Source organism: Anomaloglossus baeobatrachus, chromosome 1, assembly GCF_048569485.1.
Source record: "Anomaloglossus baeobatrachus isolate aAnoBae1 chromosome 1, aAnoBae1.hap1, whole genome shotgun sequence".
Taxonomy (NCBI): Eukaryota; Metazoa; Chordata; class Amphibia; order Anura; family Aromobatidae; genus Anomaloglossus; species Anomaloglossus baeobatrachus.
In genome coordinates this window covers 317,206,453-317,218,907 of record NC_134353.1, presented here as the reverse complement: position 1 = coordinate 317,218,907, position 12,455 = coordinate 317,206,453, and the positions used below count along the sequence as shown (strand labels likewise).

Sequence of the window (12,455 nt, the reverse complement as noted above, 5' to 3'; positions counted from 1 at the left end):
CAATTGACATGTTGCTTCTTTGAAAAGCTGAGTTTTTGACCAAAGTTCTGCCACAAAAAGGCAGCATTTTGAACAACATAGTGTGAACAAGAAACCCAAATTCCCATAGACTTTGCTTGAATAGAAGAACACATCCATTTTGGCATTAAACAGCGCAGAAGAAAAAGCAGCAAAAAAGCAGGTAAAAAGCAGGTAAAAAGCAACGTGCGCACATACCCTTACTGTTGTAGAGGGCCAAGCCAATAGGCCAAACATAAAGAGGTTTCCACTACTTTTATATCGATGGCTTATCCTCGGTGATATCGGTGGCTGTGGCAGGCAGCCGGAAATGCTCAACTGATAGCGACCGGGTACTGCATATCCGCTTCCCATTCAAATCAATAGGAGGCAGATGCGCGGTATCCGGCCGCGACCGCTATCAGAAGACACATCAGCTACTCAACTGAACATTTCCAGCTACCTGCTGCCACCGCTGGCACCTAGGACAGCTAACTGGTGGGCGTGCCAAGTGTCGTCCCCCTACCAATCAGAAATTAATGACCTATCAATCCAAAGGATAAACCATAAATTTAAAAGTAGTGGACAACCTCTTTAATTTTGCTCAATATTATTTTTATTTTTTGTTAATTCTGTCCAATATTAAGCAATACAATTAATATTAAGTACCGTATGTTGTTATGCAGCTAATAAATGTAAAAGGGTTTAATGTACCATATATACTTATCAGTAGCAGCAAATCAGAACCATATAATGTACAGTTTTTTTACAAGACTCATAAATCACACTGCTCCTGTTTTTCAGCCAGCCAAACAGAATGATTCCTGACAGATAACCTACACAGTATGATGGCCCCCACATCCAATGCCCCCCCCCCCGCACACAGGTTGATGGCCTTCACAGTCCACTTAGCATAGCATGAAAAAACCCTCACGATTCACCACACAGCATGATAGCCTCCACAGCCCACCGCATACAGTATGGTGGCCTCCACAGCCTGCTGCACAGAGCGTGATAAGCCCCAACAGCCCACCGCACAGCATGAAAAGCCCCCACAGCTCGCTTCACACAGAATGATGGCCCCCACAGCCCACCACACACAGTATGATGGCCCCCACAGCCCACCACACACAATATGATTGCCCCATCTCATTGAAATTGAGATGCCAGGTTGGGAGGTTGCCATTTGACACCGCCTCCCCAATTGACGGGCTTCATATTGGAAATGCTGGTCTTCCACTATTAGCAGTTTAACACTGTTTCCAGTTCTATAGTTATTCTTCTCCAAAGAGCTCCCATTTTGCCCCAATTTGCCTTAGACCCATTGAATTCTTTAACATTGTAAAGTATTGGCCATAGTAGAAAGGAATATAATAGCCTGTATTATGTCATGCTCATTACTTTTATTGACTGTTTACCTTGACTAGTGTTTCCTAGTTGCTTTTTTACTAGGCCTTGTAAATGTTTATTAGTCATGAGCTTTAAAGTGGATGAAGGTCACATTTTTAAAGGGGAAAAATCAAAATCCAAATATATTGGAAATTTGGTATATGCCTGAACACTGTTTAAGTGTCATTAACATGGTTAAAAAAATAAGTTGTACTCACTTCTTCCCAACCTTGCCCATACCTCTTCCACCATCTCCAATAAGCTCCTCTATCTTTGGCCTTTTATCTTCTTCTTCTCAGGCCTCTGCTACTGCTATTCATCATAGACCCCACGCCATAACATGGGCCCTGACGCACATCATTGACGTTAATCCATGTGTTGCGTTACAGTGTTCACCAGCTTGTGAGAAGCCAGCTGGTATCTTTAATAAGTTCCTGTCTGTTCTCATTAGGAAGTAGTCAGCAAATAGAGGGGCATCAGATCACCAGTTTAGCTTGTTAGAGGAAAGGCTATCTGATCTGGAAATGTGGCTGTGACTTTTCTACTGAGTCAACAGTAAAGGAGAAGGACATACATTCATGGTCAAATAAAAGAAGAATAAATTTGTTTTTTTACTTTAAAGTGATGTAAATAAAGAGGTTTCTCATCTCATAAAGCAACAGCATACTGCTAGGATAAACCAACACTTTAGAATTGGGGAGGTTTGGGATCCAAAATTGTTCTTGAGTACAGAGAGGAAACAGTGCTGTGCACAGAGCAGGGAGTCTGAGTGGTGAGAGCTCTGCCAGTAGCTGCAGATCAGGAAGTCTGTGCCATGGGAGCTCCGCCAATAGCTGTAGAGCAGGAAGTCTGTGCCATGGGAGCTCCGCCAATAGCTGTAGAGCAGGAAGTCTGTGTAGTGAGAGCTCCGCCAATAGCTGCAGATCAGGAAGTCTGTGCCATTGGAGCTCCGCCAATAGCTGTAGAGCAGGAAGTCTGTGCCATGGGAGCTCCGCCAATAGCTGTAGAGCAGGAAGTCTGTGTAGTGAGAGCTCCTCCAATAGCTGCAGATCAGGAAGTCTGTGCCATTGGAGCTCCGCCAATAGCTGTAGAGCAGGAAGTCTGTGCCATGGGAGCTCCGCCAATAGCTGTAGAGCAGGAAGTCTGTGTAGTGAGACCTCCGCCATTAGCTGCAGATCAGGAAGGCTGTGCCATGGGAGCTCCGCCAATAGCTGCAGATCAGGAAGGCTGTGCAGTGAGAGCTCCACCAATAGCTGCAACAGCGGGAAGTTTGTGATGTGAGAGCTCTGCCAATAGCTGCAGATCAGGAAGTCTGTGCTGTGAAAGCTCTGCCAATAGCTGCAGAGCGGGACGTTTGTGCCATGAGAGCTCCGCCAATAGTTGCAGACTAGGAAGTTTGTGCTGTAAAAGCTCAACCAGTACCTGCAGACCTGGAAGTCTGTGCCGTGAGAGTTCCGCCAATAGCTGTAGAGCAAGAAGTCTGTGTGGTGAGAGCTCTGTCAATAGCTGCAGATCAGGAAGTCTGTGCCGTGAGAGTTCCGCCAATAGCTGTAGAGCAGTAAGTCTGAGCCGTGAGAGCTCCGCCAATAGCTGCAGAGCAGGAAGTCTGTGCCGTGAGAGCTCCGCCAATAGCTGCAGAGCAGGAAGTCTGTGCTGTGAGAGTTCTCCCAATAGCTGTAGAGCAGGAAGTCTGTGCCATGAGAGCTCCGCCAATAGCTGCAGAGCAGGAAGTCTGTGCCATGAGAGCTCCGCCAATAGCTGCAGAGCAGGAAGTCTGTGCCATGAAAGCTCTGTCTATAGCTGCAGATCAGGAAGTCAGTGCTGTGATAGCTGCACCAATAGCTGTAGAGCAGGAAGTCTGTGCCGTGAGGGCTCCGCCAGCAGCTGCAGAGCAGGAAGTGATGTCAGACAAGCTGTATCCAGATAAGGAGTAGAAATTATTACGTGGGTTTATGTGAAGTGTAGCTGTCATTTTTTGGATGGAAAATGGGAACAAAAATGTACAGCCCCACAAAAATCATTTGTCATAAACATCAGTAAATGGATCATTGAAATCATTTATGCATTGATAATCTGATCCGTCATGTTTTCTTCGGGATCTATCAACAGAAACATTTTTATGAAAATTACACATATTATAATATAAAATGATCCTAATGGAACCTTGGCCTAAGGTACCAGAACTAAGTGGGATCCATCACAATTCACTGTTAAAGTTTTTTTCCATGACAAGAGTATTGATTGCCAATCCTTAAAGGGAATCTTTCAACATGTTTTTCCAACCATATACGAGAGGAGCATGATGTAGGGGCAGACACCCTGATTTCAGCAATGTGTCATTTTCTGGGCTGCCTATTGTAGTTTTCATAAAATCACTGTTTATCAGCTGCAGATCTAGCAGTTCTCTGACTACTAGGCTCAATATAAAACCCCAGGAACATCACTGATTGGCCACTGTCTCTGTACACTGTGCATAAACAGAAAACTGCCAATCAGTGGTGGGGGCGGAAGTTATACAGAGCTCATGAATATGGTGGATGAAATGGCAACAAGTTTACTAGTCCTCTAATGATGATCTACTGCTGCTAAAAACAGTGATTTTTTTTTTTTAAAACTACTGCAAGCAGCCCAGTCAAGGACACATAGCTGGAATCGGGCTTCTATACATTATGATGCTCTCAGATTAAATGGCCAGGCACATTAGATATAAGTACAATCAACTTATTGACTTTTAAAGTACTTCACACTGCCCATACATGTTTATACATGTTTACCGCTTGCACTACTGATCCCTTCGGTACTGTGTCCACAGTGCTTCTTATTTCCTTGCTTTTTTTGTTGCTGAAAAAAGAAGCGACATGTCAATTGTTTCTGCTTTTTTCCTCCTTTTTTCCCTATATCAATACATAAGAAGAAGCATGAAAAAAGCAGCTTTTTTATGCTGAAAAAAGCACTGTGGGCACAAAGCCTTCCCCTCACACCTACTCCAGTCTCTCTCTCCATTCTTCACTACTCGCCTAACTAACATCTTCAATCTCTCTCTTCTGGCATCTTCCCCTCCTCCCTCAAACACTCTATCATTACTCCATTATTAAAAAATCCTTCTCTTGACCCATCGCACAAATAACTAGAGACAAGTCTCTAATTTCCCCTTCATCTCCAAACTCTTGGAGCATCTGGTCTATTCCCGCCTCACCCGCTACCTCTCCACTCACTTTGTTCTAGATCCTTTACAGTCTGGCTTCCGCCCCCTACACTCAACAGAAACTGCCCTCATCAAAGTGACTAATGACCTTCTGACAGCAAAACGTAATGTTGACTACTTTCTGCTTATTCTTGATCTCTCTGCAGCCTTTGACACTGTTGACCACCATCTCCTTCTGTCTACGCTCCAGTCAGTCGCTCTAAAGGACACTGTACTCTCCTGGTTCTCTTCCTATCTTTCTGGCCACTCATTCAGTGTATCATTTGCTGGCTCCACATCTTCTCCTCTTCCTCTCATTGTTGGGGTCCCTCAAGGCTCAGTCCTTGGCCTTCTTCTTTTCTCCCTTTACACTATCCCAGTTGGACAGACCATCAGTAGATTTGGTTTCCAGTACCACCTTTATGCTGATGACACACAACTATACACTTCATCCTGTGACCTCACACCTGTTGTACTATAGAACACCAGTGACTGCCTGACTGTAGTTTGCAACATCATGTCTGCTCTCTATCTGAAACTTAACCTTTCCAAAACTGAACTTCTCCCTCCTTCTTCTAACCTTCCTAAACCCGACATCTCCCTTTCTGTGTGCGACATCACGATAACGCCTACGCAGCAGGCTTGCTGTCTGGATGTTATACTTGACACCAATCTCTCCTTCACTTCCTATATACAAGATCTCGCCTGCTCTTGTCGTTTGCACCTCAAGAGCAGCTCTAGAATCCGCCCCTTTCTTACAATGGAAAAAACAAAAACCCTCACCGTGGCACTGATCCACTCCTACCTTGACTCCTGAAGGGGTACTTTACATGTTGCGACATCGCTACCGAAATATTGTCGGGGTCACGGTTTTTGTGACGCACATTCGGCGCCGGTAGCGACATCGCAATGTGTAAATCCTAGGAGCGATGATGAAAGAGCGTGAAACAGTCAAAAATCGCTGATCTGTGTCACGTCGTTCATTTTCATAATGTCGCTCCTGCTGCAGATACGATGTTGTTTGTCGCTCCAGCGGCGTCACACATCACTGTGTGTAAAGCCGCTGGAACGACAAACATCTCCTTGCCTGCGTCCCGACGGCAATGCGGAAGGAAGAAGGTGGGCGGGATGTTATGTCTTGCTCATCTCCGCCCCTCCGCTTCTATTGGCCGGCCGCTTAGTGACGTCGCGGTGACACCGAACGTACCTCCCCCTTAAAGGAGGGATTGTTCGGCGGTCACCGCGACGTCGCCGACCAGGTATGTGCGTGTGATGCTGCCGTAGCGATAATGTTCGCTACGGCAGCAATCACAAGATATCGCATGTGCGACGGGGGCGGGTGCTATCGCGCTGGACATCGCTAGCCGATGCTAGAGATGTCACAGCGTGTAAAGTACCCCTATATCTCTATTAATTGGTCTCCCCCTAACTAGACTTTCTCCTCTACAGTCCATCCTTAATGCAGCAGCCAGGGTCTCCTATCTGGCTAACCGTTACTCAGATGCTTCTGCTATGTGCCAGTCATGGGCAGCCAGTGCAATATATCACAGGATCCAATTAAAATTGCTTGTTCTCACCCACAAAGCTCTCCATAGTGCGGCACCACCCCTACATCTCCACCCTCATCTCTGTTTATCACCCTACCTGTTCTCTGCGCTCTGCAAACGACTGTCGACTAACATCGACACTAATCTTAACCTCCCACTCCCGGATCCAAGACTTCTCTGGAGCTATAGTATTTTCTATAACTGTTACTTGTTTGTATATAAACCTCCTGAATTGTAAAGCGCTGCGGAATATGTTGGCGCTATAGAAGTAAAGATTTGGGTTTTTTTTATTATTATTATTATTATTCCTGACACTCAAAATCTTTCTGGGAACCCTTAAAGACAGTTTGTGTAATCAATGACTAGCAAATATCAGACATAAATCTTCAACATAGCCCACAGAGGACAATCTTTTATTACCAATCTGCTGAAACACTTGTTCTTTATCATCACTACTGATGAGTGAGCACTACCATGCTCGGGTGCTCGGTACTTGTAACTAGTGATGAGCGAGCACTACCATGCTTGGGTGCTCTGCTCTCGTAACAAGTGATGAGCGAGCACTACCATGCTTGGGTGCTCCTTTCTCGTAACAAGTGATGAGCGAGGACTACCATGCTCGGCTGCTCAGTACTAATAACTAGTGATGATTGAGCACTACCATACTTGGGTGCTCGGTACTCGTAACTAGTGGTGAGCGAGCACTACCATTTGGGGTGCTCAGTACTTGTAACTATTGATGAGCAAGCACAACCATGCTCGGTACTCGTAACTAGTGATGAGCGAGCACTACCATGCTCAGGTTCTCCATAGTCGTAACTAGTGATAAGCGAGCACTACCATGCTCAGGTGCTCAGTACTCGTAACTAGTGATGAGTGAGCACTACCATGCTCAGGTGTTTGTTACTCATAACTAGAGATGAGTGACCACTACCATACTTGGTGCTCGGTACTTGTAATTAGTGATGAGTGAACACTACCATGCTTGGGTGCTCAGTACTCGTAATGCAGTCGGATGCTGAGATGGGCGCGACTCATGTACCGTATAATGGAAGTCAATGGGGAACTGGAGCATTTTTGCGGAAGATCTTCGAGAAAAATCCTCGAGTTTCCTATTGACTTCTATTATGCACGGTACAGAGACACGCCCATCTGAGCACCCAACTGCTCATTACAAGTACTGAGCACCTGAGCATGCTGAGGTTCTTCATACTCGTAACTAGTGATGAGTGAGCACTACCATGCTCAGGTGTTTGTTAGTCATAACTAGAGATGAGTGACCACTACCACTACCATGCTCAGGTGCACAGTACTCATAACTAGTGATGAGCGAGCACTACCATGCTTGAGTGCTCGGTACTTGTAACTAGTGATGAGCGAGCACTACCATGCTCATGTTCTCCATAGTCGTAACTAGTGATGAGCGAGCACTACCATGCTCAGGTGCTCGGTACTCGTAACCAGAGATGAGTGACTACTATCACCACCATGCTGTGTGCTTGGTACTCGTAACGAGCAGTCGGATGCTTTGATGGGTGCGACTCATGTACCGTTTAATGGAAGTCAATGGGGATCTGGAGCATTTTTGCGGAAGATCTTCGGGAAAAATGCTTGAGTTTCCTATTGACTTACATTATACATGGTACACGAGTCACGCCCATCTGAGCATCTGACTGCTCGTTACGAGTACTGAGCATCCGAGCATGGTAGTGTTCATTCATCACTATTTATGAGTACCGAGCACCGAGCTCACTCATCACTATCACTCATGAATAGTCATCACATGACAAATTATTTTTTGGTTTCAATGTTCATTTTTCGTGTCAGATGGGTGTTGATCATCTGTGTCTCTTTCATTTACTTTGTTTTCTTTATTAAGCATCATAGTTGGTAGTAGTTGAGTCTGCAGCTAAGTCACATTCCAGGTAGTAGAACGGAGTGGCAATGCTGGGGACCATCCCTCAAATTGGACTAAAGTGTGCTTTACATGCTGCAACATCGCTAACAGTATATCGTCAGGGTAACATCGTCAGTGACGCACATCCGGCGTCGTTAGCGACATCGCAGCGTGTGACAGCTAGGAGCGACGATCAACGATCACAAAAATGTCAAAAATCGTTGATTGTTGACACGTCGCTCCTTCTCATAATATCATTGGTGGTGCATGCCGCTGGTTGTTCGTCGTTTCTGCGGCATCACACATCGCTATGTGTGACACCGCAGGAACGACAAACATCTCCTTACCTGCGTCCACCGGCAATGAGGAAGGAAGGAGGTGGGCGGGATATTCCGCCCGCTCATCTCTGCCCCTCCGCTTTTATTGGATGTCTGCTGTGTGACGTCACTGTGACGCCGCACGATCCGCCCCCTTAGAAAGGAGGCGGTTCGCCGGCCACAGCAACGCCACAGGGAATGTAAGTATAGTGTGACGGGTCCTAGCGATGTTGTACGCCTTGGCAGCGATTTGCCCGTGACGCACAACCAACGGGGCCAGGTACGCGCGCTAGCGATATCGATAGCGATATCGCAGCATGTCAAGTGCCCTTTAGCTGCAGAGAGCTGCAGTACCAGACACAGCCACTACCAATGGACAGTGCTACTACTGGTAAACCATGAAGGCCCATCATTCAGCTGATCAGGGCTGTTTCGGGAGTTTGACACCTACTGATCTATCCTTAGAATAAGCTAAGATTAACTAATGTGTGCATTAAATTCAGTATATTCATGAACAGGTTTTATAGCATCATGCTAATTATTTCCAATTCAGCAACATTGTTTTCTGACTTCATGTTTGTTACATTTTCTAGGCATTCATCATATGGAAGACTACTAGAAGACCAGGATTATGGGTCGCTAGGAAACTACAACAATCCCCTGTACGATGACTCATGAAGGAAAGATTCTATGATCAAGGAGAACAAACATTTTCTATGGTCCTATTGTTGTGCAGGGTCAGAGCAACAAATCTACATTACCTTTATATCGTCAGCCCTGCTGAAGTCACCTGTCATCCTGTATACCTGCTGTTAACGAACAAAGTCATGACCTGAAAACCAAAGTAACATTTCTGTACCATTCTGTGTAATCATCATTCATCGTATGGCTCTTGTCTCCTGGATGATAGAAATCCCATTGATTACGATTCCACAACCCAATAACTAATAGCCTTATTTAAGAAATTAAGAGATATATATTTTTTAATGAGAGAGCAGTTTTGCACATGTGAAATGATCCTGGCCTGTAACTAATTCTTCTATGTAATATTGACATTTGTAAAGCACTTTGTAAGAAACCCAAAGAAACGCGTCGTGTTACACTCAATGTCCATCTGCTGTGTGAACTGAAATTATGGTTGACAGATGAGTTTGTATTATTAATTTATTATACAGAAAGTTGGCCAATAGGAAGTAATCAAGTATTGCATCACATGAAAATTAAGTGTGGTGCTCATACTGATTGACATACACTGGGGTCCAATCTACTGATATTGCACGAGGTTTACTGTCATTTTATTCAATCACATCACTGTTGTTTGATTTCTTCTAGCTACAAGGTGTAATAAGGTACAATGATAAGAAGTGTAGTCAGAATTAATATGTGGTACTTAGTTATATCATTTAACTTCTACACTTATCTGATACTCTGAAATCTAATTTTACTGTAAGGACGTTATTCACACAGTGAGATTAGTATTACATACATTGTGTATTGGGCAGAGCATGTGAGTTTATGATACCCAGCAACAACTTGACTTCCCGTCGAGGTGACTACAATCCGAATCGAAGTAGTCACAGGATATCTTATCTGCTATATACTGCCTTGCCATGCCCCATCCTACACAATTTAAAGGAAGATGGAATAAAGTCTACAGGTGTACATAGGGGATGGATGTGCAGGACCTACTGCAGCCACTATACAGTTGACGGAGCTGTGTTGTTCCATTCCACAGCTGATCATTTGCAGCACTGATAACAACTGATCATCAGGAGTTACTGGGTGTCACACCACCACTGATCTGATATTGATGACCTTTCCTAAAGATAGGCGATTAATATAAAGTACAATATAAAGTGGACAACCCCTTTAAATACTCCAATCACTAGTATGACTTCTTATAACCTTGTGCTCCAAATAATTTCAGCCTTTTTCTCTATCAGTAGGCGATAGCAGTCATTTCATCATGCCACTTGTATAAACTGGTTTTACATGAAATCACTTGATGAACATTTAGTAAACACTGGAAGTATTGTATCACAAAGTGTTATGCTGGGTGCCCTTTTTCAGAAATGTGAATCATTTGGAGAAAGAACCCCAGGCCTCAACAGCTGTCAGCGGGCATATAGGAGATAGTCTGTGGTGGTTGCTTATTGTTGTGCCACTTTGATTAGGTACTGTACTGTAATGACATCTTGGAATATTCAGAGTTATAAATTAATGAGATATCATGAGAACATAGTGACAGCTAGAGGAGAACACGAAGATCATTCACACAAAACAGCAACATGTTTTATTATTTCCTTTAAATGTGATTGGCTTAGAAAACTCACTATGAGAAAGTACGGTACATCTGGGTTTCCTGAGTTAATAGGAGGAGATCCACAATCAGGACCTCCATTGATTAGCAAAAAAAGAGAGGAACACTCACTTTTCGGAGCTGGTCTGAGATTACATTACACAGACAACCTACTCATTTTAATTGACACCATGCAATGCTTCATTTATCCTATGGAGGCATTTCAGGAAAGTTGATCGCTTGCTACCAGTTTCCTAAACAAGATCGCAGTGAGTTAGAGTAGAGCAGTGTTTCTCAACTCCAGTCCTCAAGACCCATCAACAGATCATGTTTTCAGGTTTTCCACAGTATTGCCCTGGTGATGGGTTTTCAGGATTTCCTCACTGTTACACAGGGAATAATTCCATTACCTGTGCAAAATTAAGGAAATCCTGAAAACCTGATTTGTTGGTGGGCCTTGAGTTGAGGAACACTGGTGGACTCGTCATCATTGGCTTATACTTGACCATATCATTACTTAAAGCAGATGACCTCTTTTATAAATAGTACTTTTAAAAGAGTTGTTTACGTTGGACAATATAAAATGGACTACTAGTGCCCGATGAGGTCATAAAGGGGCTCTCTGATCAGGATGTCACCCTATGGCACTCATAATAATCCATAAACGCCCATCAATCTAAAGGTGCTCTGCTATGTGCTCTGCTGTACTGCTGCAGGGAATGTGAGAAGAAGACTGAGGGTTTCCCACCCAGTCTTCAACATATTTTATAGAAGTACATTTTCTTTACACTCCACCATTATGTTCAGCTGTTCCTAGCAATGTTAGCTATGACATAGGGATGTACGGAACGCTTGCACTTACTAACCAGACACACTCCGATTTCTTATGATGCTGCAGCTGATTTCGCATTCAAGGCACATAGTAGGTTTTGCTATTTATTTTAGTATTGTTTTGTATAATACATCATTGTAACTAAGAAATGTCATTTTACTTCATTTTTCATAGGCACTGGATTGATGAGAATGTAAAGCTGTCCTTCCTGATAGAGCACAGCAAGCATTTCAGAAAGCATATATGTATTACACAGACTGTATATCATTTGTTTGCCTATTTCAACCAATAAACTCTGATGGCTGAAAAATCCACTTAATTCTGATGTTTGTTGGAATTTTAATGGAATGTGACCAGTTCAGATAGTGAGTGATTAAATGAGTTTACTCATCATCATGAATAGTTGGAAAAAATGAGCAGCTTTGCAATTTACCTTGTATTAAATGTTTTTTGTGTTCTTAGATTTTCCATTGTATTGTTACTGCTAGTTGCCCAGGTTATTGGGCGCCACTGCAGTCTCTCAGGGTTTGGCAAGTCTGCTCAGCAAGGATCGTGTGCTCGTAAGCTCTTTGCTATAGAGCTTGTAAGCCACACTCTGTAGTGGGCCAGAACACTGAATTCGGCCAGCTTCAGAACTCCCTTACTCTTCTGTATGCTTTCAATGCAAAGATGTCTGCTGGCAGTATGGGAGAGCACATAGTTTGTGCTAGTCACGCAGGGTTTCTCAACTCCAGCCCTCAAGACCCACTAACAGATCATGTTTTCAGGTTTTCTTGTGTGCCGTCCCCGTGCCAGCAGCCGAGCTGCTCGGATCCGGGTTCTCAGTGGCTCGAGGGTCTCCGGACCTGGGGGTCGTGCGGCCACTCAAATGAAGGGGGTTATTTACAAGGGATTTTATAGAGTTTGTGACGCCACCCGTGGTATGTAGTAATTAGGAGTACCACCGCTGCAGTTGGGTGTTCCCGGGAATGATGGAATGAGGCAGCCAGTTGT

At 44.2% G+C, this 12,455-nt stretch overlaps 1 protein-coding gene across 1 annotated transcript in view; it reads left to right on the top strand.

The window, feature by feature from the left end:
- Positions 1-11,772, top strand: part of PARM1 (prostate androgen-regulated mucin-like protein 1) — a 129,709-nt gene extending 117,937 nt beyond the window's left edge. Inside the window, exon 4 of the mRNA XM_075351367.1 lies at positions 8,925-11,772. Within this exon, the coding sequence (XP_075207482.1) occupies positions 8,925-9,009 (85 nt within the window). The 3' untranslated portion in view covers positions 9,010-11,772. The remainder of the gene's footprint in view (positions 1-8,924) is intronic.
- Positions 11,773-12,455: the final 683 nt, after the last annotated feature.